The following is a 25,283-nucleotide window of genomic DNA, read 5'->3' as shown; positions in this document are numbered from 1 at the left end:
CTTCCTTTTCCATGCCTTATAGGCATCAAGGTCACATCTGTGCTGTGTTGTAGAACCATCAGCCGGTTCGTCCATGAATTGATTTCGGCCTCTAGAACTTCTTGTTCTTCAAGAACGTATTATATCTTGCTGTGTCATATTTTGTAGTTATCCCCATATACTTTTTCTCCTTTATTGAGTTCAGTTATGATGTTTTTAGTTGCCATAATCTACATAAATAAACACATTATTTATTATTTCAATATAATTCATATGCATGCAATTAATTATTGGCTCACTGTAAATTAGAATTAGTTTACAAAATTAAGTGATAACTATGTTTCCACTCATCATTTGTATGTTCCAATCTAATTAATATTGATCAATTATATTACACATATCCCATCAAATGACTAATCATATAATTATTTTTTATATGAACTAATCATAATTAAACATGAACTAATCATGAATATGAACGAATCATTGAACATGAACGAATCATGAAATAAACTAATCATTTTCAAGTTTGTTAATAGATAACATAACTTTTCATAATATAACTCTGTTCGTACATAATGACAGAAATTATTACATGACTCAAAAACTAAATGGGTTAATACTATTCGTACATAACAACAATATACAGAACACTAATAAATTAGATAGGCTAATACCACTTCCACTAGGACAAATACTAGTATAGCGGCCAACATTATCTCAATCATCCTGGACTCATTTGGGATAATCTCAGATGAGACTGCTTCAGGATTCATCATCGAATCCATTTCTGGATCTTCCTTGAACATTGCCTTGTCCTCTTCAGATTCTTCAGAATCTTCTTTACCCATATAGTAAAGTAGTTTCTCACACAATTTTGAATATATGACACGTCTTTCATGACGTTCCCATACATAGTCTGCTATCACCTTAGGATACTCTACAATGAACGCATCAAAGCCTAAATCCTATAACTGCCCAGGATTGGAAACTCTTCTTGCTCAAGTTTCTAAAATAGTCTATCAAGCCGTCTAACATGTCTGTCGACTCCATAAGCAGAGTTATACTCTATCTCCTGAATCTCCTCCCTGAGCTGGTTTCACTGCACTTCGCGACGAGTTAATGTGGTAATCATCCATGCCATATGAAAAATTAAATTTAAATAAGTCAGTACAAAACTAACTAACAAGTACAAAACCAGTTTAATTCAATTTATACAAACATAGAACTATCATTATAAATCAAGAAAATAAATCTTCTCGATTTTTAGGAGTTTAAGTCGACTGACCCATTAGATCGATCGATCAAGAATCCAGATGCTAAGCTTAGTCCATTGTCTTTATTAGAACTAATCTAATTGGATAGTGATTTCTGACCTATGTTTTGTTTTTACTTTAATCTAGGTCCATTTAAGTCAATTTCAGACTTATTGATCAAACTTAGATATGTTTGATCAATCCAATACACATTAGATTAAGTCTAACCCATTAGACAATTTAACTTATTTTATCAAATCTGGCCTACTAGAATGAATCTGGCCTGATTTAATTAGCCCGATACATGTAATCAAATTATCCCAATTAATTCAATAATAAACTGGTCTAGTTAAATTAACTAATGGTTTGAACCAGATCTAGGTATTATTGAATCAAACAATCTGGTTAAACCAACTAATAGTTTGAATCATATCTGGATTTGATGGGATCAAATTAGACCAAGATTTGATTCAATTTTCAATTAAATATGCATTTTGTATAGTAATGTTTCATTAATCAACAAGTGCATTTGATTAAAAAATGAATCAAACGTTTTCAAGTAATTAAAAAAAAGGGGATGAAAATGCTTTTTTTATTTGATTTTATAAAATAAAAAAATTTCTCAATTACTATTTGATGGATGAACAATAATAACTACTATTCATCTTCTGTCTCCCGACAAATGCAATGCTTCCCGCGGTCGACTTTCATTAGTATTTAAATGCGGTGGCTAGCGCTCCTCTACCGTGATTCTATGCCGCCAAGGACTACACATTTCTATATAGTCGGGTGGAAATCACGATTTCGGGATGTTGATTCTTGCAGAGATCGCGAAAATTGCAACGCCTCAATTTTTTAATTCCGCGTAGTGAAATTCATGCTTTCAAAAACTTTATGCTCTGATACCAATGTTGTATTTGATAGCATGAAATAAACACAAAATCTGAACTTGTAATTGACTCACAGTGATCTCCAGAGAAGAAATCGATAAAGCCGCTTCTATTGCTGTCGGAAGTATGATCACGGATGAAATTCCGGAAAGTCCTTTAAATTTCACGAGCCAAATCCCTCTAGACAGATGTTCCCTTTGCCCACCGTCTCTCCACTGTGCACACACTGATCATCGTTACACACCTCTCCTTTGATTGTTCTTGGATGCCAATTTATATAGGAAGCAAGCATCGGTTATAAACCGATGCTTTGATGGCACTCAATAGGAGAAGATGAAAGGTGAAATGACATCTCTTCATCTTCCTAACGTTGCAACTGATGTAACGTCCAACACTCTAATGATGGGTGACTAATCAATCATCAAGGCAAAAGGCACTTTCAAATCTGCATAGCATGCAAAATGAAAAACTTGAGAAGCTTAGTGACTAGCAATGCCAACCAGTCTCGCAGCTCAAGTTCATAATAGAAGCCTGGCTATAGATAGTGGAGTGTAGGCGGACTCATCAAGTGTTGAACTTTTACACATATAGATCTTACTTATTGCAGTAGAATCAAACTGACGACACCTAATACCTTCATTTTTGTCCATTTAATGCTTCCTTCTGAGCTACCACTTGATACTATTTTAAATTTGTGGGCGAATTTTCTCCACCAGGGAGAATGATGTCGACAGAGCATATTGATAAAGTAATTTTAAATTTGTTATTTTTTTTATTGAGTTTGATATTTAGAATATTTTTGTTAATTTCTAAGTTTGGTATTTAATTAAGGTAGTTTTGTTAATTTCTATTTTTGAAAAAAATATTTTAGGACTTTTAGTATGTTTAAAATTTTTCCTTTCTCTCAGTATTTCTTTACTTTTTTTTCTTAGAGTTTGAAAAAAGATAGATCCGCTACTTTAGCGGCCCCCCTAGTGTCGCCCCACTGATATGGAGTTTTTCTTAGAGTTTGAAGTTTATATAAACAATTGTTTTGGTTGATAGAAAGAAAATTCACCCTCTAATTGTTGGTCATATCATCTTTAAAAGCATTGTCAATGCATTGCGGTCTTCTTAGTGTGATGCGCCGAAAGTTATTGAATTTGTTGATTCGTGTACGAATACTATAAGTAATCTTCTAAACATTGTTGATTCGCACACAAATACCACAAGATCAATCTCACTCTGATTCCAACTTATGCAACAAATAACTATCAGTTTTGTTAGTTCGCGCATGAATACGGGAAGTGATTTTCTAAACCATGTTGAGAGATCTTCTAAACCTCGTTGATTCCGTAGAATGCTAACAGATAAGCAACCAAACTCAAAGTTTGGGAAGAAATGACACGTCCACAAATTCTTATTGATTCAAAACTTTCTTACTTCAACTCAAATAATTATTTATATATATTTCAAACCTTGAGACTCAAAAAAAGAAAAGAAATACTGATAGAAAGGAAAATTTTGTCAGTTGATTCATGTACGAATACTGGAAGTAATCTTCTAAACCTTGTTAATTCGCACACTTATACAACAAGATCAATCTCACTCTGATTCCAATTGACGTAGCAAATAACTATCAGTTTTGTTAGTTCGCGTATGAATACGGGAAGCTATTTTCTAAACCATGTTGAGCGATATTCAAACCTTATTGATTCCGTAGAATGCTAACAGATAGGCAACCAAACTCAAAGTTTGGGAAGAAATGATACGTCCATAAATTCTTGTTGATTCAAAACTTTCTTACTTCAACTCAAATAATTGTTTATATAGATTTCAAATCTTGAGACAAAAAAAAAAAAAGAAATACTGATAGAAAGGAAAAATTCTAAACATACTACAAAATTCAAAATTTCCTAAACTGACTCAAAATTAAAAAATATAAATAATAAAAAATAACCTAAATACCAAACTCAATAAAAATAATTAAAAAATTAAAATTATTTTTTTGTTCTCGCATCATCTAGACAAACTCCAGGCTCTTGGACAGGTTTCAAGTGCTTGGAAGAGCTTCAGGCGCTTTGAAGGGCTCTAGGCGCTTTGAAGGGCTCCAAGCGCCTGGACCAGAATTTGATTGAGTCGAATAAGGCCGTGACTATTCAAATTATATATATTCTAAGATGGGGGCGCTTGGAATAACTTTATAAAAGTAACTTCGACTAGAGCATTCAGTACATCAACTTCTTCTACTACTTAAACTCTATGCTCAAAAGAAAAGCTACGACACACTACTCATGTGACCAGGGAAGCTCCAAGAGGGGTGTGATGCACTTAGGACTTTCGGACCGACCGATGACTAGTTGGTTTGCTTTTATATTATTCTATATGTGCATCCCTTTTCATACTTATGATTTATACACAACTTGTAAGACATGTTTCTCTGCCTTCGGAAAGCTTGTGGAAAGAAGACCACTAGTAGATTCACGCTTGAGTGCCTAGGCCTTGGATATACTAATCTTGGGATTGTAAACCAAGTAAAAGTCCTTGTGTTTTCTATCTTATTTTTTTTTATTGTATATTTCACTATATACTAATCTGATAGATCGAACAAACACGATGAAATGAGCATGAAACGATGGTCAATATTCACCCCCTCTATTGATGGGCATCGGTCCTACAGTGAATTGCATGAAGGATAACATGGGAAGGAGCTAAGAGCTCATTTCATTCGAGGGACACGACACTCAAGGTTTGAATAAATTTCTTGTGAGATGTGCGTGGAGTGACCTATATGCAAGGGACAAAAGGTAAACACAAAACTTAGGCTGGCTAGACCTTAGAATTGGTCAAAGTTAGGGGACTAATCAACATCAATAGATTGGTGATTAAAATACCCTGAGTTAGATTTTTTTATGGATATTTGATTGGATCATTCGATTGATAGTAAGAATAAGTCAATTGATGGTTCAGACCTTGACAAACAAATAGAAAATTATCCAATCAATTGATCGATTCGACTAAATTTTATTTAAAGCAAATATAATATTTTAGAGTTAACTTGTGTAGTTGATTATCCTAAAGTCAACTAGAGCAATCGATTAATGATTGATTAGTTGACTATTGATAATTCTAATCGACTGATGATACAGTGACAAATTTAAATATAGTCAAAGATAGAAGTTTCTATAGTATGATTCAGATAAGATCTAGAGGATTACCTAATGGATAACTGATGTTCAATCAACTAATGGGTGCCGTTTTAGAAAATGATGGGATTCGAAGTGAAGACTATAAAGAGGGCTCAAGGGGCTGTGAGATCAACAATCTATTCAGTGTAAATCATGCCCACACTTAATTTGTCTCCTTGAAGGTTTCATTGTTCCTATTCTACTACCTATATTTGTTGTTGCAAGAGGTTTCTCTGGCTCAAATGCTTAACTGAATGGGAGAAAAATGATAGACATCATGTACATAGGCTATGAATGTAGCAATTTTTGAGAATCGTAAATCATGTAAAAGTCTTGGTGTCTCGTTTGCTTTTCTTTTATATTCTTTATTTTTGCTACTAGTATTTTATCAGTTCCACCTGCAATAATTGACAAGTTTTCTACAACTGCATACTTGATATACACGTGAGACCATTAATATCTCCTAACTTAAACATTAAATCATATACAATTTTCTACAACTGCATACTTGATATACACATGAGACCATTAATATCTCCTAACTTAAACATTAAAATCATATACATTACCACATACTTAAGGGCATGATTGCACCAATATATTAAACCAATGGAAAACAAATATTGTAAAGGCTAGTGAATAATTAGTTGATAATTATATCAAGCGCTTAGAGGTGACGAATTAATTAAAAGTAGGTACTTTGCTAGTTTCTCAACTCTTCACTCTATTCTCTTACTCTCATTGTAATTTTCTTTTTGTTCCAAGTGTTTCATTTATAAAGAAAGGATATTGTAAGATACTTTTCCACCTTTGAAAGGTTTCTAAAGAAGGAAAAAATTGATGGAATTTAAGGAATAACTAGCTGAAGGGCCGTAGATCGTGAAATAGGAGTTGTGGTCTATCAAACCACATAAATTTGAATTGTTTTCTTATTTTCATCATTTACACTTTAATTTGTGTATTAGATTTTTTTTTGTTTTTATTTTGTCACTACAAGCTGATCCTTGTAGAAGTTTTTAGAGGCTATTCACCCTCTAACCTCCTCAATCCTCTCAATGTAATAGTTAGTGCAGTGGAATTAAAAAACAAAACAAAACATACCAATGTTAATTAACATGCAATGTATGTGGTTCAAAACCCTTGTTCCTATTTCACAGCGCATACTTTTGAGCAAGTCATTTTCAAAAGTTTCACTAGATTTTTTTTTAGACTTCTTTTTGAGGTAAAGAAACCTCTTGCAAAATCTTAATTAGGAGATCAGGAAAGGAAAGTTATGATAGAGCTCAATTGTTGAGAATGTTGTCAAGGCTGTATCTAAATGCTCTCTTTAGTCCCATTTTATAAGTTTTAAACACCTTCACCTAATCTTTATCATATGTTGTGTTTGGCATTGATCAGTTGACTAGAATCCACCATCAATCAATTGATATACTATAGTTGTTAGGCCATCAGACTATTGTCATACAACCTGTTATTTCAACAACTTTCTCTAGCTTTTTTGTTGTGTCATATTAGTCTACTCAAAGTTGACATTATCTAATTAATGCTAGATCAATCTACTTGGTCATAAATAAAAATTTTCATTTTATTGTTGATTAACTAGAATCCATTACTTGGTCAATTGAACCATCATTAGTTGAATGACATTAAATTTGATCATGAATGATCCTGTCTGAAAATTGAGTCAGACAGACCGTCGGGTGATGTGGTAAGAATGTTGACCGAGTCACGATGTCGCTGAGGGGGGAGTGTGCTGAGATGACTTTTGTGTTGACCAAGTCGTCAGAAGTCCTCTGGTCAACGCTACCTGCAGCCAGCGATCGGGTTGCCCTGGTCCCTGGTACCTCCAGGCTCGAGACAGATCTAACGAATATATGAGCAAGAGATTAATAATATAATAACGAGATAAATGAGAGGCGAGTACGAGAACGTACCTTGGCTTAGGGGGCACCCTCGGATAGGACGCTGCTCGAGTTGTCATGACCCGAAAGAGTAGACGACTCCCGATCAAGATGGAGAGCTGAACCTGACGACGCGGAGCCGGGTGTGGCACAGAGCCGGAAGTGGCGACACGAAACCGGATGCAACCTTGGCACATAGGCTGAGATAGGATTTTGACATGCAGACGGGGATATAATAGCGGTACGCAGGCCAGGACAAGATATCAGTAAAACATAACACGAGTCAAGTCAGAACATAATAACAACGAGGGCTCAGGAGCTCGATCGACATCGGAGGCATACGACGCTGTGGATCGAGAGTCGGAGAATTAGACTGACAGATTAGAATGCGAAATGTCGAGTGATCAGATCCAACGGTGGCGACGCCGGTGATTGCAGAGCGAATGAAGACATTTGACGACAAAAGTACGGTCGACGGTGTGCCTGACTGACGATGGTGGCTAGCCGCAGCGAGGGAGAAAAGTGGAGGCAGCGGCTGCGTGCCCCGTTGACAGCGATGTCCGGCGACGATTGTGCAGGAGAGCAGGGAGAGGAGGCTGTTAGCGTCGGGAGACCGCGTTGCTTGCCTGGTAGCAGTCCTGGAGGCACAGGGTCAGCTGCGAAGCCGGCGGTCGCAAGAGGCAGCCTGGACGTGAAAGAGATAGAGAGGAGAACGCTTGCAGCAGGAGAGACGGCGAGCGCGAGGTCCCTGCGACGAAGAAGGAAACCAACACAGCAGCTCACTCTCCCTATGCGGGCGGCCTTGGCGGTGTCGACCGGCGAGAGGAGAAGGAGAGAGGAATGGTGGGCTGTGGGAGGAAGGCAGTGCCGAAGGTAGAGTGGCCGGTGATGGGCGCGCGGTGTGCGTGTGGCGTGGGCGGTCTGGTGAGCGGTGAAGGCGACGAGAGTGCCCCCTCTCCCAATGCGCACAGCCTTGGCTCGTCGGAGTGTGCTGCTGTCGAGAGGAGTTGTCGGTGACGGCAGCGGCATCCTCCCCTCTCCTACTTGTGGCGACCCTGGCGTCCAGCGTCTAGAGGAGATGGGAAAGGCGAGGTCCCATGAGGAGCCGGCGGCGACGGTGTGCCCCCATGCCGAAGAGAGCCCCCTGAGTTCGTGATGGCGTTGTGAGGAGAGAGGCGGTGGCGGCGGTGGCATCCAAAGAAGAAGGAAGAGGAGAAGTGGTGGTCGGCGTCCTCCTCGTTAATGTTTGCGGCGGCCACACAAAAACGAGCCTCCTCCCCGAATCGTGTCCCTCTCCTCCTAATCCCTAAACAGTAAAAAGATACAAATATTCCTCCTTTTCTCTATAATTCTCTCTCTGCCCTTAACCTATATCCACATCAATGAATTTTTTTTTTTATTATATGATCCACTTAAGTTGACTGCTTGATTAACTCAATTATGCCCCCACGGGCGGGATCAACCGGTTATGACATGGTATTCTTGCAACATGGGTCGGGAGGTCGAAGGTCTGCGGCAGCAATTGCGATAACATCAATATCTGTCCGTGCTAAACACCTTCGACCGCCATGTCATCGCCGGGCCCGTATTCACCGTGATTTACTCCCTCTCATACTCGTGGGGCAGGGGTGAGGGGGCCGCTGGGCGGTGGGACCCGCCTTTTGCAACATTGATTAACTCAATTATCAATTAACCAGAGATCACTTTCATTTGATTGGATCGTTGATTATAATTATTCTAATGGTCAAACTTTTGCCTAAGTTGAAGAATCTAGTCCCAAATCTCTCAACTCTTAACTCACTTAAAAAACTCTCTTATAGTTTCTTAATTGCCATGGATTTACCTCCTATCACATCATCTCTCTAATGCATGATGACTTGCTCCATGTGTCATCCTTTATGCTTCATCTACACAATTTATCTCCTTTAACCTAGTTGTACTCCGATGCTCTTTGTCCTATGGTCTTATAAATTTTGATCACATTAAGTTACATTCACTAACCTTGCACAACTTCATATACACATTTAGAAATACAAAAAAAAAAAAAATCCTAACTTGAACTCTTAGCCAGATATTAAAATTCATGATTGATTCCTATTAATAAAGGATATATATGATTGCACTAACATTACCATATATGTTATATGGGTAAGATTGCTTGTTGCAATCCTATAATAGAAACCTAACATTTCTAGAATATTGATGTTCATTCTCAATGCTTATGTGAATATGAACTTTAACAGTGCATACAATTATAACAGGTATGCTATGTAATGGTACCCTAAATAACGTGCTTTCGTCTGTATTAAAGCAACAACCAATGCATGTGGATATCTTACGTGACTGACGCTCATAAACTTTATTCTATTGGTTCACGACCCGTTAATTATCAGATTCAGCTTCAACGTCTTCATCCTTACATTTTTCGAAAGGATCAAATTTAAATTTCTGAATTGTTTAAAGGGCATATATACTTTCATATTTAATAAAGGATGTATTTCCTTTTTAAAATACATTTTTATTAAAAAAAAAAAATCTTCCATTATGCGAACAATAGCCCAATGAGGTGACTGACTGTGCAAGGATCTTAGTCAGATGTCATGACCTCTTGACTAGTGCGGAACACAGGCATACGATTGCTCGACCTGGTAGCTTGACAAAGGTGACTATTGGGCCAGGCAGATCGCTTGGTCAGGGCGATCGTGCGGCCTAACCAGAGTTATAGCGTGGTCAGATCGCTTGACTAGGGCGATGATACGGTCGAGTCGCGGAGTAGCCCCAAGGCCGTCTGATCAGGACGCCCACAGGGTTGGATTGTCCCGTCAAGATTATCATGAATATTTTTTTATATTTTTTTAAAAATATATATATATTTTTTGATAAATATAAAAATTACAATGTGAGATATCCAAAAAGTTGATTGGACGCTTTAGAAAAATACCGTTAATAATGTCAACGCCGTCATTTGTATTTTCTCCACCCCAACGTTTCGGGACGCCAAGTGCCGCGCTCTCTCTATGTCTCACCCAATTACAGGCAGCTGTTGATTTTTTCGGGTCATTTTTGAACATCAGAAAATATCCCAATTTTCTCGATTCGTGGACCTTCTCTCTCTCAGACCAGAGGCCTGGGTACCTCGGTCTCAAATAGATGTTGCATGCTGACATTTTTTTTTAAGGATCAGGCTAAAATATTCCCAGTGATATTTATTCGGTAAATTAGAGAAAAATTTCTAATGATAATCATAACTTTACATGCAATCCTCATGCCTAAAAAATTTTATTTCCACTCCCTACATGTAAAGTATTACTTGTTTCAACTCCCTCATGCAAATATTGATACCTAAATTGTCCCTCAGATTTTTTAGGTACAAAAAGTCCAAAATTGAGTACAAAAAGTCTGAAAACGAGTATAATTCTTCTTAAAGTTAGTACTTTATATTAAAAATCGAGTATATTTTCTATCAAAATTATCCCTCTTATTTTTTAGGTATAAAAAGTCTAAAAATAAGTATAATTCTTGTTAAATTCAGCACTTTACACTATAATCCAGTACTCTATACTAGGATCGAGTATATTTTCTATTGAAATTAACTCATAATTTTTAGGTACAAAAAGTAAAAAATTGAGTACAAAAAGTTCGAAAATGAGTATAATTTTTCTTAAAATCAGTACTTTATATTAAAAATTAAGTATATTTTCTATTAAATTCAGTACATTAAACTAAAATCGAGTATATTTTGAGGTGAAAAAAGAATCGTACTCAATTTAATAGAAAATATACTAGATTCTAATTTAATATACTGAATTTAAGAGGATTTATACTGATTTTTGGACTTTTTGTATCTAAAAATCTCATGGGCAATTAGGTAAATATGTTTGACTGGGGAGTGAAAAAAAAGTTTTTCATGGATGGGGACTGAATGTAAAATTGTGTTTACCAATGGGGAGTGCATGCAAATTTACCCATATTTATTCATCTATATTTTATTACGAGATCCATAATATTAAATCATTTGAGATGATATTATCTTTTACTCCAACACCTAACATATGCCCAACAGTTAACTCAATTGCTACTTGTATATATATTTGTTCTAATATATATTGAGATTAAGTTCTAATGAATATCTCACTCTATTAGAATAAAATACTTTTCAAAATGTATCTGCTTGTATTTGATTGTACGGACATGATACTAAATTGTTTGGATGAGTCGATCCTCCAATACGCACAACACAGAGTCGCTTTCAAAGGGATAACTCCCGTTATTCAGTGGCGCACGAATTTTCTTGTCTGTAATTTATGGATTGATCCATTTTGTGGATCGATTTATTTCAATAAAACTCATTATTTAAATAGACGAAATTTATCATAGTCTATCAATCATAACTAATAGATCATTCTTTGATCTGTAGATTGTGGACTAAAGATCTCCACCTGTTATTAAGTGGGGTAGCCCCCGTTAATTACAGGCAGTTGCTTTTAGACGTCCGTGAAATTAAAAGGGAATGGTGGAGAGATTTTAAAGGTTCTCAATTCCCAGCCGCTGGGGTAGTTTTCCAACTAGGGATTTCAAAGGTTCGCCCCTCGGCAATTTTTAACACACACAAAATAAAAGGGAAAGGCGGAGCGAGAGAGTGAGTGTGTCCATTGAGATCCGATGAGCCTCGGCGTCGTCCCTGGGAACGATTCCTCCGCCCTGCGGCGGACCTTCTCCTTACCCCTCCGCCGCTCCACCTCTTTAACCATTCGACTTGGCGGTGGGCCCTTCCAGCTGCCGCTTCCTCGGTTTCGAGGCGCCTTGCGGCGGCGGCTCTCCTATACCGGTCCCCGCACTTGCGTCGCCGTGGGAGAAGGGGCTAAGGCGCGAGAGAACTTCTATGAGCTTCTGGGGATTCCTGAGAGCGGAAGCTTCGACGAGATCAAGCGAGCGTACAAGCTGATGGCCCTAAAATACCACCCAGACGTGTCGCCGCCCGATCGGACGGAGGAGTACACGCACCGGTTCATTGAGGTGCAGGAGGCCTATGAGACTCTCTCTAATCCTCGCCTCCGCGTGCTCTATGATCTTGATTTATCGCGGGGGCTCCATCTTGCTTTCTCCGCTCGGAGGCGGGTCGATGAGGTTGGTAAATTTTATTCGTCTATGAAAGGATCATGCCAAAAATGTCTACGAAAGGTTTCAATACGATGTCTACCTTCCAATTGAATCTTTCACTTATAGATCTCCAAGCCTGTAGACTGATAAAACTAGGTTGGATTTTGATCAGTAAGCCCTTTTCTCCACTCGACTGTCAATTGTGGATTTAAATTTCACAAGTTGCAAGCTACATGTTAAAGTTTTCACATTTCTTTAAAGCCTTAGCTTTGAACCATTTAAGATTTGTTAGAGAATATGCAACAGAAATAAATATGATGGAGTAAACTTCTACAAATATTGTGAGAAGATGCTAGAACACCTTACAAGGATGAGCTATGAAACACAACAAAAACAACCTTGGTTAGATTCCTCCCTAGACAAGTGGATCCTTAATCTAGACTCCTTCCTCAATCAAAAGATAGATACCCTCTGCCTAAGTAAACCATTGAGATGTTACTTTCTTTTTGTGACCTACCTCAGTTATCCCATTTGAGCTCCCTTTATTGCTATGGAACTTTTATCATACAATTACAATTTAATAGACAGAAAAAACTTGATGTCCTCTGGAAACAAGCACACCCTCATGAATGAAAACCTTGATCTTGAATCAAATTCTTGGATATATTTGGGCATTTAATAGCAATGAAGTACAACCAAGTAGAAATCTACAATAGTGTGGATAAATATTCAAAGTAACATCCAAAAGAAAGTTTTATATATCATGGTCCAATATTTACTTATACAAAGCCGAAAAGGATTGGTCTAGTTAATTAGAAATATAGTTTAGTCCACTTACATTAAAAATATAAATATTTTAAAATATTCTAGTCTACTGAAAAGGGTTTTCAGTCGACTAGCTATATCATAATCATGTGCTTAAATTATTCAGCCAACTGTAGCTCACAAAGAAGCATTTTATTCCTTAAACGATTGACACTATTGTAGTCTTGAGTAATCTACTCTGGTTGAGTTACAAGCTCCATAACCTACACTTTTAATTTGAAACCTAAGCCATCAACAAAATGTGATTCAGAGACACCCCTAGTTGCAATACTTTAAAGGAAAACAAGTTCTAGGTAACTTAATGTCTATCTATGCTATCAAAATATGGATACAATCATCAAAAATAAATTATAATAATCGACACAAGACATGGTCACCTAGTCTTTGAATGTTTCTTGAAGCTTATACTCTGCCCTTGATTCATCAATTCTTTTATCCAAGCTCTGTGGCTTCAATTTCCATAATCAAATGATAAAGATCCTGCACACTCAATGCAAATGATCAAACCATTTGATTGGAATTGCAATTTTTAGGTATGCACATTGCAAGGTTGAACATTTGTCATGCTGATCCACCCTTGTTTATATGATGCAATTATTGGTAGCCTTATTTTGCTGTGTTCTATAGCTAAGCCAAAAAATTTGATTGGAATTACAATTTTTTGTCCCACATTTATGTGAAAATATCGTTCTTAGGCCTATTAATTCCGATGGAGAACTTCAAGATGTCAGTTAACTTTACCTGAGTTAACACAGATAAAATTGCTGTTTTGGTATATCAGATGCATATACCAAGGCTAGGTGATCCTTTCTTTGTGTAGACTGATTTTTTAGTACTTGATCCCCTTGATCAACTGTTTTCTTTTGTCTGAAAGTCTGTCTTCTTTATAATGTCAAATCAAACTTCTACATTATTGAAAATATTTTCTTTTCATTAGCAAACTTTATTTAGTCCTTCCTCTATATTTGAGCTTTAATTCTCATGCCACTGTTCTCTCGCTCTAGTGTGGGTAAGATTGCCTATTAACCATAGATGGTCAAGATGGTGATACCATGTGCTTTGAATTGGATCATAGTAGAACAAGAATCAATGTGTAAACTATTACTAGCCAATTTGAGATCGACATATGTTCAACTAGATTCACTAGTAAAACTTCGCCATGTGTGCGTTCCCTTTGGTTATGCGCTCATCTCTAGGCTTATAAAGAGGGGTTAGAGATATCAAAAGAGGGAATTTTGTTACTGCCAAAAACATCTACAGTTCCTAGTTAGACGTAAAGGATAGCTCGGTGCATTAAGCTCTTGCCAATGCGGGGTTTTGGAGAAGTGTCAGACCATATTGGGTCTATTGTATGCATCCCATGGTTTAAAATCTCGACCCGTGTCGAGGTTTCGGTCTTGGACCAGAATGATACGGTTTCGGTATCGTATCGCGCTGTGTCGATATAGTTTTAATAATTTTTAAATATATAATATATTAATTAAAAATAAAATATTTAACATAAATATTTAAAATATAAAAATAATATGGAAATAGATAAATAAATAAATAAAATTATATTTTTTTAAAATTAAAATAAATTAATTAGATAATTTTATTTGGGTTTAATAAAGCCTCTTATCCCTATCATAGCTAGGAGTTGATTAACGCAATTTACCTAAGTTTTAATTAAAAAAAACCCACCCACCAGATTTGCAACGTGAGAAAGTCATGCGACAACGCGGCCACAGGGTTCATGCGACTTCGGAGTGGCCGCGGGGGTCGCACGACTTCGCGGCCGCGCCGAAGGGGTCGCGCGACCCCTCTGCGGCGGGCACGGGGGTCGCCGCTCCCTCCGCAGCTGCTGTGGGGTTGCGCGAAGCCTCCCCTACAGACACGAGGGTTGCCCTCCGCGACGACCTTGATGTCACGCGACCCCTCCAAGCGGTTGCAGGGTTGCGCAATGCCTCTCTACTGCCACGAGGCTTGGTATCGAGGTCGTTCCGGTGCCGGTCGGCGGGCGGAACGAGATGTTTTGCCCGTTTCAACTTGTTCGGTACGATATTTTAATCCCTGATGCAACCCTTATCCTGCATTGCAAGAGGTTGTTTCCACAACTTGAACCCATAACCTCTAGGTCACATGACAATAATTTTTCCGTTGTGCTAAGCGATAGCATGTTGGGCCAAAGTATTGAGTGAGTTTGTGTTAATTTTCTAAAGGCATGCAATAATGTTATAGCTATTAGTAACTTTACAGAAGAGACGATATGGTTGTGAAGGTTTTTGAGCAAAACAGAGCTGAGTGTTGTTTGTTGATGATTTGACCATTAAAAAAAAGTGGACAAGATGCCTAGAGGGACATTCAATTGAAAAGGCCTTCGAGTTCTAGTTTATGATGACTAATAATGCAGTGGAGTATCTAATTTTTGTAATATGGTTGGTGATGGGTTTAGAAATAGGTTGATGTAGTACAAGTGTTTAGTGATTCTCAACCATTGCAAAAGTAGGTTTTTGGCAGCTATGTTGCACGGATACGGATACGGGTATCGTATTGGATACGACACGGATACGGCGATACGAAAAATTTTAAAAATATAAGACACGATACGGCTAGGATACGACGATTATTAAAAAATAAAAAATATTATATATATATATATATATATATATATATATATATCGAATTAAAAATTAAAAATCCTATAATAGAAAATCATGTTCATATTAGATCAACCATAATATCCGTTGCGAGCGACGGCGGGCTGTTACGAGCAGCGACAGGCTTCTACGAGCAGCGCCGGGCTGCTGCTGGCTTCTGTGAGGGTTGTTGTTGAGCAGGCGACGCCGGGCTTCTGCGAGCAGCGGCGGCGACGCTGGGCTTCTGTTGAAGAGAGCGCAGACGACGGCGAGCTTCTGCGAGCAGCGGCGAGCTGCTGCTGGGTTCTGCGAGCAGTGGCGTTGTGGCAGACTTCTGCGAGCAGCGACAGACGACGAAGACGCTGGCGAACAGTGGAGAGCGTTGGCGGCGAAAGCGGAGGAGATGGTTGCGCGAAACAGTTCTGTCGCGATGGAAAAAAAGAATCGGGAGTGGGGAGAGTAAGTTAGGGTTTTTTCCCATTTGAATAAGTAGTCATCGTAATTTTATTATTTTTCAATTTTACCCTCGAAATTTTTATTTTTTTTGCAATTGTGCCCAAACGTGTCCGGAAACGTGTCTCATCCGTGTCCTAGCCGTGTCTGACTGGTCAAACTTGTAAAAAGTCCATGACACGGTTTTTGCCGTGTCCGACACGCGTATTTGCGTGTCGTGTCCGTGTCATGTCCGTGTCCGACACCTCCAAAAAAATATTTTTTTGGAGTGTCCGTGCTACACTGTTTGGCAGTTTGAACTTTCAAGCTGAGGTGGACAACACAATAGCTTATGGGTGTATGATTAGTTCGTGTGCTTTTAATCTTCAGCATAGATTGCACCTTGAGGTTAGAGACGACAAACACTAAGTATTTTCCAAAATTGCCACAATGACATCCGGGGAAAGATATGCAATGAGTACAACAACAACAACCAAGCCTTATACCACTAGGTGGGGTCGGCTAAGAGATATGCAATGAGTAACCTCATAAATTGTTGATGCTTAAAGTACTGAGCATATAGTAACTGCAACAGAGGAATGCCATTACTGGATGGATTGGGTGGATGAAATTTGTGCTTATTTACAAAATGAAGCATTGCCAATAAAGAGGGGTCCATCTTACTAAAATTCCCTATAGATTTGAGCTACTAGTATATACATTGACTGATGAGATGAGGTTATTTTCTTACCATATTTGAGGTGTTTACATCTTAAAGAGGCCTTTATTAAAGCTCCATTTATTTTAGAAATATGGTCGGGCTAGGTGACCATATTTAAAATATTTTTTAAATGGAAAAATATGGTCAGTGAAAATTTTTCTTTAGGTTAATAGAAAATATAGATTATTATTTTAATATTTTCTTTTTGTGAGCAAAGTGACTTCATTTAGATAAGAGCGAAAGAATCTTTACTCATCAATAAAGCTCTGCTTTGCATCTTCCACCCTTTGTCCATGTTTGGGTAGGTTAAGTGTGCCATGCAAGCTAGGCAAGCTACATCCGATTTGGTTGGGCTAGTCGATTTAGTGGATCTAGTTGGGTTGATTGACTGACTAACTAAGCCATTCAATTGGCTTGCTCTAACGATCTGATTTAGAGAAAAAAAATTTCCTTCTGCCTGCCAAATAAAGAAAGTATTTTTGTTAGATTTTAGTATAACTTTTAAACAACATAAAAATAATCTATTTTGAACATATTTTCCCTAGAAATTCTTTTCCATAAAGAAGGGATTTTACATTAACAAACAAAGCCTAAGGGAAGTGCATGAGGATATAGGAGAACCACATTGGTGTAAGGAGTTTGAATTTTGAAATTATAGGGACAAATTACTTTTATCTGACCAGACATTCTAAGGTTACAAAATTTAGCAAGTGTGAGTTTATCCAATGTTTGCAGAGGGACCTTAATAGGTGGAGGTAGAAATGTTACTCTTGGATTGTCTTCTATCATTCTATCCATGGAGGGTTACATTGACAGTCTTGGCCCTTTCCCATAGAAGAGATATCAAAAAAGTTATTTATCATGAGAATAAAACGTTTGACCAAGTAAGTAGAGTTAGAGTCAATTCAAACATCACAGATGGATGACTTCTTGAGGAAGACAATCATAACTTGTCTTAGGTGGATTAAAATTTTGGGTGGGATACTTCAAGTTTTCATAATTGATAACAATATCTAGTTTATTCGTGCCAGGTTCATATATGACATTGATTTGCAATCCAATTTGATTGCTCATGTATAAGCCAACGAGCAAACAAATATAATCAACAGGATATTACTTGAAGCATTAAAAGAAAAGTGTGGCAAACTTTGGGACGAATCGAGTGGAGTAACTCCCAGGGGTACTTTGGTTGTACAGACTATTCTGAGGTCAACAACTTCAACTAGATTTCAATAGTAATTATATTGGAGACCATTGCGCCCTCGTATAAAAATGCTAAGCTTTGCTTTGCAGGAGGTGCTTTGAGTCTTAAGAGTAAATCTGTATGTGTTTGGAATTATGTTTGAAAATACATATCAAGTACAAAAGAGGCTAGTAAATGAAGCAAAGAGAGTTTGAAAGGCTTATTTTGTAGGTTCAGGTGATGTGTTGTTAAATTTGCATCATAAGTGTGATGTTAATTATTTCATGTGGGAGCCTTTGTCTTGATGATGCTGGAGGCATGCTGATCCATGAACAAGGACAAGAATACTCCATGAAGGGCCATATAAGATTGACGAGGAAGTGTACCAATGATTGTTTAGATTATTTACTATTGGAAGGAAATAAGTGTCAATGATGTGGAATGCTGGCAAGCTAAGGAGATTTTTTGCTTGAATGCTAATATTGTGAGTTTTCTTTGTTGTGTGAGGAAAATGTTAAACATCCATTTGAAGGTCTTTTATGTTAGTGTAAATTAATTTATTGTGAGAGGAAATTGTTTAGTTTTTAGTTAAATGTTCAAAGTGAACTTGTAGGAAAATGCAAGCGATTGGTCAAACTAAAGATGCCAGTCTCATCTTTTGATTGGTTACAGGAGCAATGCAAACACTTCAGTAGAGCTAAAGATGAATGTCTCATCCTTTTTATACGTTACAGGATTAACATAAAGTAACACTTCAGTGGAGCTGAGGATGAGAGTCTTCGGTCTAAGTTGAAAGAACAATGCAAGAACATTAACCAAATTACGGTTGACAATCTAATCTTTTGGTTACTATAACTGATGTGCGCTCCTAGATTGAGATGCAAAAAGATTAGAGGGTCTGTTGAGGTGACCTAAGATAACATGATATTGTCCTTAGGTTCTAAGAAGCGTTAAAGGATGTATAGAGATAGAGATGCTCTGAAAGGAAAAAGTTCAAATTCTTTAGATACTTCAAAAATTTTTTTTTTTAAAGGATCTAAAAGGATAGTCCAAAGAAAAGACTACAAGGATCCTTGAAAGAATCGAAAGATTCATAGAAGTAATTTGAAAGAAGGGTAAAAAATCCTCAAATGGATACTCATAAAAGGGGAGGAAGCAAGGATCTAACAAGGCAGTGTGAGAAATAATCATAAGTCCTTATTCTAGGATGAACTGTGGAATCTAAAGAGGTGACTGAAACAAAATGTTTGTTTATAAATCCTTAGATCCAAGGAAGAAATGCTAAAAAGTTTAAAGGAAAATACTAAGCAAGAAAGGTAAAGTAAGTTCCTAAAGTCCTAAAGGGGTTTAAAGGGAGAAACAATCAAAGGGCATGTAAGTGTTGAGCATAAACAAAAAATAGATAGGTCGAAATGTCTGTTGAAGAAACTTTTCAATTTTATAGAAAAAAGATATATAGTTGAATTTACGAGAGAAGTACCTTGAAGAAATTTTAGGGGCCTGAGCTTTTGGAGTCTTCTTTGATGGCTTTCCCTTGTTTACTTAAACATTAAGGAATTTGGCCTTACCTTTCGAGAAAGGTCATTGTTTTTGTTGAGTCGGCCTGTTCCACCGTTGATCTGCTTGTCCCCAACAGCCCTCATATACCTAAGAGAAGGATTGTCTTAAGGCAAGGGGAGGTTCAAACTATCGGTATAATTGTGCCCTAAGTGGTTCATCTTGACCTTAGATTTGGATGCTTGTGTAAAAAGATTAAGTTAGGTCGTGCAGTTGTATTTAATGTGTGTTGTGCAAGAACTTGACAAGACACATGTAGAGTTCGTGGAGTTCGTGACATGATGACTTGGTTTGCATCCAAGGCAACATGCTCAATGGCTTAAAGATTTGATGGAATTTGGAGAAGATAGCATGAGACATCTGAAGGATTGTACGATGTGAAACATTGACTTAGTGTTGGAGCAGGTCGTGGAGTATGACTTGGCACAACCAACTTTATTGACTCAATGGTTGGAGGTTTGCTGGAGGTCAGTGAAAGATAATATAGAACATCTGAGTGAATGTAGGTGAGGAACATTGAGGCATAGCATTGTCAATAGCGGGAAGAAGATGAACTATGCAGGTGAAGGGTGAAGGATGACAAGTGGAGTTAGTTGTGGGCTTGGTACATTTGAGGGATAAATAACCTAGCAAGAGACAACCTTGATGGTGAAGTCAAGTTGTGGAAGATAAACTCTTGTGTGAGTTGAGAGACTTGTATTACATTTAAATTTAGAAGAAGACTCGATTATTAGGATGATCATAGTTGAGGCTCCAGTTGACTTGAAGTGTGTGTTTGTAATCAACTGGTGAGCTGAGTCAATTAATAGTTGATTCAAGCTGATCAACCAACTAACAAAATATTGTTGTTTGTGGTTGAGTCGACTTGATAGTTGATTGATGACATCAATCCAATTGACTAATGAGCTTAGTCAAGGAGTTGACTAAGGTGTCAAATAAAATGTTTTTGTTCAGAGCTAAGATGATTGGGAAATCAACTCATTGACATCAATCAATTGATGGAAAGATTTTTCCAAATGGATTTGAAAAATTAGTTTGCCTTGAAGGAGACTTTAGAAGTTCCAAGAGACAAAAGAAGACCCCTTAAGAAGAATAAGTGAACGAAAGAACAAGTCCAAAGACATGAGGCACATAGCAAGATAATCAAGATATTAGTTTTATACACCCGAAATACCCAAGCCACCAAAGGTAGTGTCTATATCTTCCACAAGGCCCTTTTGCTCCAAAACGAAGGGAGCATGGCTATAAATCAACTTATCAATTAAGAAGATTAACAATATTGAGGAAGAAAATGGAACCCAATAGTCAAAGTAGGAAACACTAACTAAGGTGGATGGACTCTCTAGCAATCATAAGTGGAGAGTTAATTGCCCAACTTGTGCAAGTCAAAGGCAAAAAAGAAGAAATAACCATGAAGCAGCGTAGCTGACTTCCCAAAAGCTCTGTCACACATGACTAACGAAATTCTACTGACTAGTTGTGATTATTAAGTTGGAAGTCACCTTGAAGGTCATTAAGTGGTATGTAACAAGGTTATTAAAAGGTAGACATTATCCATGGACACAAGCTCAATCAACTAGCTTGCAATAAAACATCTCAAGGAGTTAGACCAAGCCAGAGAGGATTAAAACAATTATGGCTTCTTGATGGCCGAATTAGTTGGTTTCATAAGAGTTCTTTGAAGTATGACTAGTTGATTTATTGAGTCCATGCAGTTTGTTTGGGAATGGTGAGTTAGGTGGACAAATAGCTAGAGAGAGGGTGAATAGTGATTGTTCTTGCAAATCAAACTTACCAATGCCTACTGATCACCAATGGAAAAATGTAATGTGATATAGAACTTTTATTCCTACTCCGTGACCTATGACTCGTTGATGACACTCCTAAAAGCTCACTATCAAACCTACATCATGAGCTTGAAGACTAAGAGGAAGGCTAAAGGACAATAGAATAAGGCTCAATTGATTTAAACAATCACTATTTTTTTGGCCTTAAAATGCTCCCCTTAGTCCCCTTTATATAGCTTTCAATCTCCTTTAGCTCCCTTATTAATCTGTTGTTTTATAGCCAATCAGTTGATTGAGTTTGCCTTTTTGGCGATTAGTTTGTTGAAGAGCGATGATGCTCTGATACCAATTGTTGGGACCCGTTGTGAATAACCTATCATGTTTTTTTCCTCTTGTGTTTGTCTATGATTTGAGTTAGCACGGTGAAATATATATAACAATAACTCAAAATATAAAGGAAAGAAAGAATAACACAAATAACATGAAGATTCACGTAGTTTGGAACCTCTAATTCCTACTCCATAGCTCATGGAATATCTTTAAGAGGTGGAGAAACCTCTTACAATAATATGTTCTTACAACAATACAACCAAAAATACAAAAATACGAGCAAGAATGAAATAATACAAGTAAATAAGCTTTATATAATTTTGCTTTGCTTTGGCTTTAGATAGCTTTGGATTGCTGACTGAAGGATTAGAATGTCTTCTCCATTTTAGAGTTTTTTGTTCGTGACTGGAATTTGCCATTCAGCCAAATACTTGTTGGCTTCCAGTCGATTAGTTGCATATTACCATCAGTTGATTGTTCCACTGTAGTCGCCTAAAATTTGGTGGTTGTCACAATTTTATCTTCATCATAGATCTTGAGTCGACTGATATTACCATTTTCAATTAATGCACCAATTGACTAGTTCTTGAACATTTTTGTTTGCATTTCTGCTTGAGTCGACTGGTCAGCTGATTCATTCAATAGTTGACTGCTAATCAACACCACTTGACTGCTACAAATCACAAATCCAACTGAACTATAATTTTGTGGTCTCAGATTCATCACTCTTATTCAGTCATACCAAGGTTGAATCTATGTCATGTCAAGAGACTCCATGTCTCCGGGACTTCCTCGTCTGTTTAGTATAAGCTGTCCTCTGACTTACCAAGTCTTCATTGTTTGCTATTATCTAGTTGACCTTAACTTACCAAGCTTTCTATACCTAGTGTTTTTTCATCTCTGGGAGTTCCAGCATGCTTGACATCCAACCCTTAACCTACCGGAACTTCATCACTGCCGAGCATCTAGTCAATGTTGACTCAGTTTTTTCTATTGCCAACTTGGACTTTCCACATTTGCCAATAGTTGTTGAACTTCAACACTACTCAACATTTGTGCGTCTTCGATTGTGGCTAACCTTGACCTATTTGACATTACAAACATATTCCTTAAACATGAAAATACAAATCTTGGTCAATTAAGACCAAGCCAGGCCTGATTGTACCAACACTTGCCCATGCACAATGGCTGAATTTTAATGACCTTGCTATATGCCACTTAATGACCTTCAAGATGATTTCCAACTTAAAAACACTTTCATATCCAGATTAGTCAGTAGAATTTGGTTAGAAAGTCAGCTACACCTGCTTCATGGTTATTTCTTCTTCTCTACCTTTTGGCTTTTGCAAGTTGGATAGTTAATTCTGCCACTTACCATTGCGGTGACTCTGTCCACCATAGTTACTTTTTCCTACTTTGACTATAGGATCCCATTTCTTTCTCAATTTTGTTAATCTTCTTAATTGATAAGTTGGTTTGTACCCATGCTTTCTTCATTTTGGAGCAAAAGGGTCTTGTGGAAGAAGCAGAAACTTCCTGTGGTGGCTTGGGAGTTTAGTTCTGGTGTACAAAGCTAGACACTGGGCCGGCAAGGAAGAAGTCCTTCATGCCTCCTACAATCCTACTACGGTGCATCTGATAGGTTGACCCTGGGTTGGCGAGGTCAACTATAGGATTTACCTTGAGCTAGTTCTTCACTTGATTTGTTGTCATCAATTTGAAAGATTGTAGGCTTCCATGGTCCGTCTGGCCCTGGTGCAGACTGTCCTTTTCTAAGGGTTAGAAAGCAGTGTGCTTCTTGTGCTCCTTGGAAGGAGTGAGTCACTTCATGATTTCCATGATCTCATCTTCCACTTTGAGTTAAAATTTATATTCTTAAATAAGTGATGTAACTTTACTCAAGCAATTGGGATTAGTAGTTGAGCATGACAAATTGGCTGGTCGGCTTTCTAATCCATGTGGTTCATAAATGGCAAACCGTTTAGGATGGCGCATATTGTGTATGGGGTTGCATAGTGGTCAATGCAGCTCCAAATTACTTTATGCATCTCTTTTTTAGCACACCAACGTTAACAATCTACATGACCCTCATCTGTTTTGGCCAGCTATATGGATCTACACTCTCTATGCAACGTTATCACTAGTAATTTGCATCTTTAACTTTTTGAATAAGTTGAAGTGCATCCAGTCATGTTTGTTTTTATCCGTCTCTTTAAGAATGACAAATGAATAATTTCTCATCAGGAAGTGGAGGAGAGATCTGGCTGGAAAAGCCGTTGGCAAGATCAGCTCTCAGTATTGAAGAGGAGGAGCAGGGAAAAGGATTCCGAAGGTAACTTGTCTTGGGGGGCTCGAATGCGAAGGCAATGTGCTGAATCATCACATGACTAGAGCTATGTTTGCATGTGTAATTCTAATGTTAAAATTTCTGCTTGCGGGGAAGGGCTTCACATGTCTTGGTTACAGATTCAGCATATGTTCTACGGTCTTAAAATAATTAGCTGGCTAAGGCTCTAAAGTGGCGAAAAGATGGTGGAAGAAAGAACTGTGTTGTTTATAATGGATGGTACTTTTATATTAAACTCTACACGTCGCATTTGTAGTCTTGAGCTTGCTTGCTTAAAGTCATGACAAGGTGGAAAATAAGTTTGGTTGATTGGTAGAAATGGTTAGCTTTTCTTTTCTTTTATCATACTATGGACAAATGGTTTCCAGAAGTCATTAAAAGGATGGTGAAAGAAATGACTTTTCCTAGTTCTACAAAAAAAATCAAAATAAATATGATACAAATTCCAAGTGCCTTGTGAATTTTAATATCCTACATTCATTCAAAAAGCACCATTTTAGAAGAGAAAAATCTGATCCTTACCAATTTTCCCACTCTCTGACTGACAAGGCTCATTATTGAACAGGTTTCACTACCGAGCTATATCCGTAAAAATTCGCTGCCTAAGCTTCTGTTTGAGTTATCTTTTAGGTGCAGCTCTTGGAATGAATTTGTTAGCTATGAGTTTGCTCTTACATAAGGTGCTTCAGTGCCTCTCAACAATTGAGCCAGTAACAAGTAAACAATACATATAAGCTTTGTCATTTACCCGAGAAAGAGGGAAAATTAAGTTCTGTCATTCCTTATATTTCATGGCACAAGATTTTGGTTCGAGATCAAGAGGGGGGTAAGCCGAGCTGAGCAGTGCTTACTTGTGACCCAAGCAGGAGCAAAATGGTTTGCCTCCGGGACAATAGTACAATAGCAGAATATCTTCTTAATTTTCTAAGTATTTAAGGATCGAATTTCAATTTCAATAAATTAACAGATAAATTTCTCTTAATAAATATTTGACCTAAGAATGTTGGGCTGATGAGCTATCTGCTGTGGGTACTTCTTTATTTACCTGATAGTCATTGCAAAACTTATGTGAGACTCGTTCGGTTACTTAAAATTAGTTGATATAAATTAGATATATACTGCTAATTAAAAAAATAGAGGGGTGGACAACGTAATCAAATTTATTTTATAGAACTTAAGTTCGTTAAAAT

At 37.5% G+C, this 25,283-nt stretch overlaps 1 protein-coding gene across 1 annotated transcript; it reads left to right on the top strand.

The window, feature by feature from the left end:
* The first annotated feature begins 11,739 nt into the window (after positions 1-11,739).
* On the top strand, positions 11,740-24,402 carry LOC122047412 (chaperone protein dnaJ 20, chloroplastic-like). Its single transcript, XM_042608695.1, has 2 exons — positions 11,740-12,320; positions 23,991-24,402. Exons 1-2 carry the CDS (start codon positions 11,856-11,858, stop codon positions 24,135-24,137), a joined length of 612 nt encoding a protein of 203 aa, XP_042464629.1. The 5' UTR covers positions 11,740-11,855; the 3' UTR covers positions 24,138-24,402.
* Positions 24,403-25,283: the final 881 nt, after the last annotated feature.

The sequence above is a fragment of the Zingiber officinale genome, chromosome 2B (genome assembly GCF_018446385.1).
Source record: "Zingiber officinale cultivar Zhangliang chromosome 2B, Zo_v1.1, whole genome shotgun sequence".
NCBI lineage: Eukaryota > Viridiplantae > Streptophyta > Magnoliopsida > Zingiberales > Zingiberaceae > Zingiber > Zingiber officinale.
This window is presented reverse-complemented; position numbering and strand designations above follow the sequence as displayed.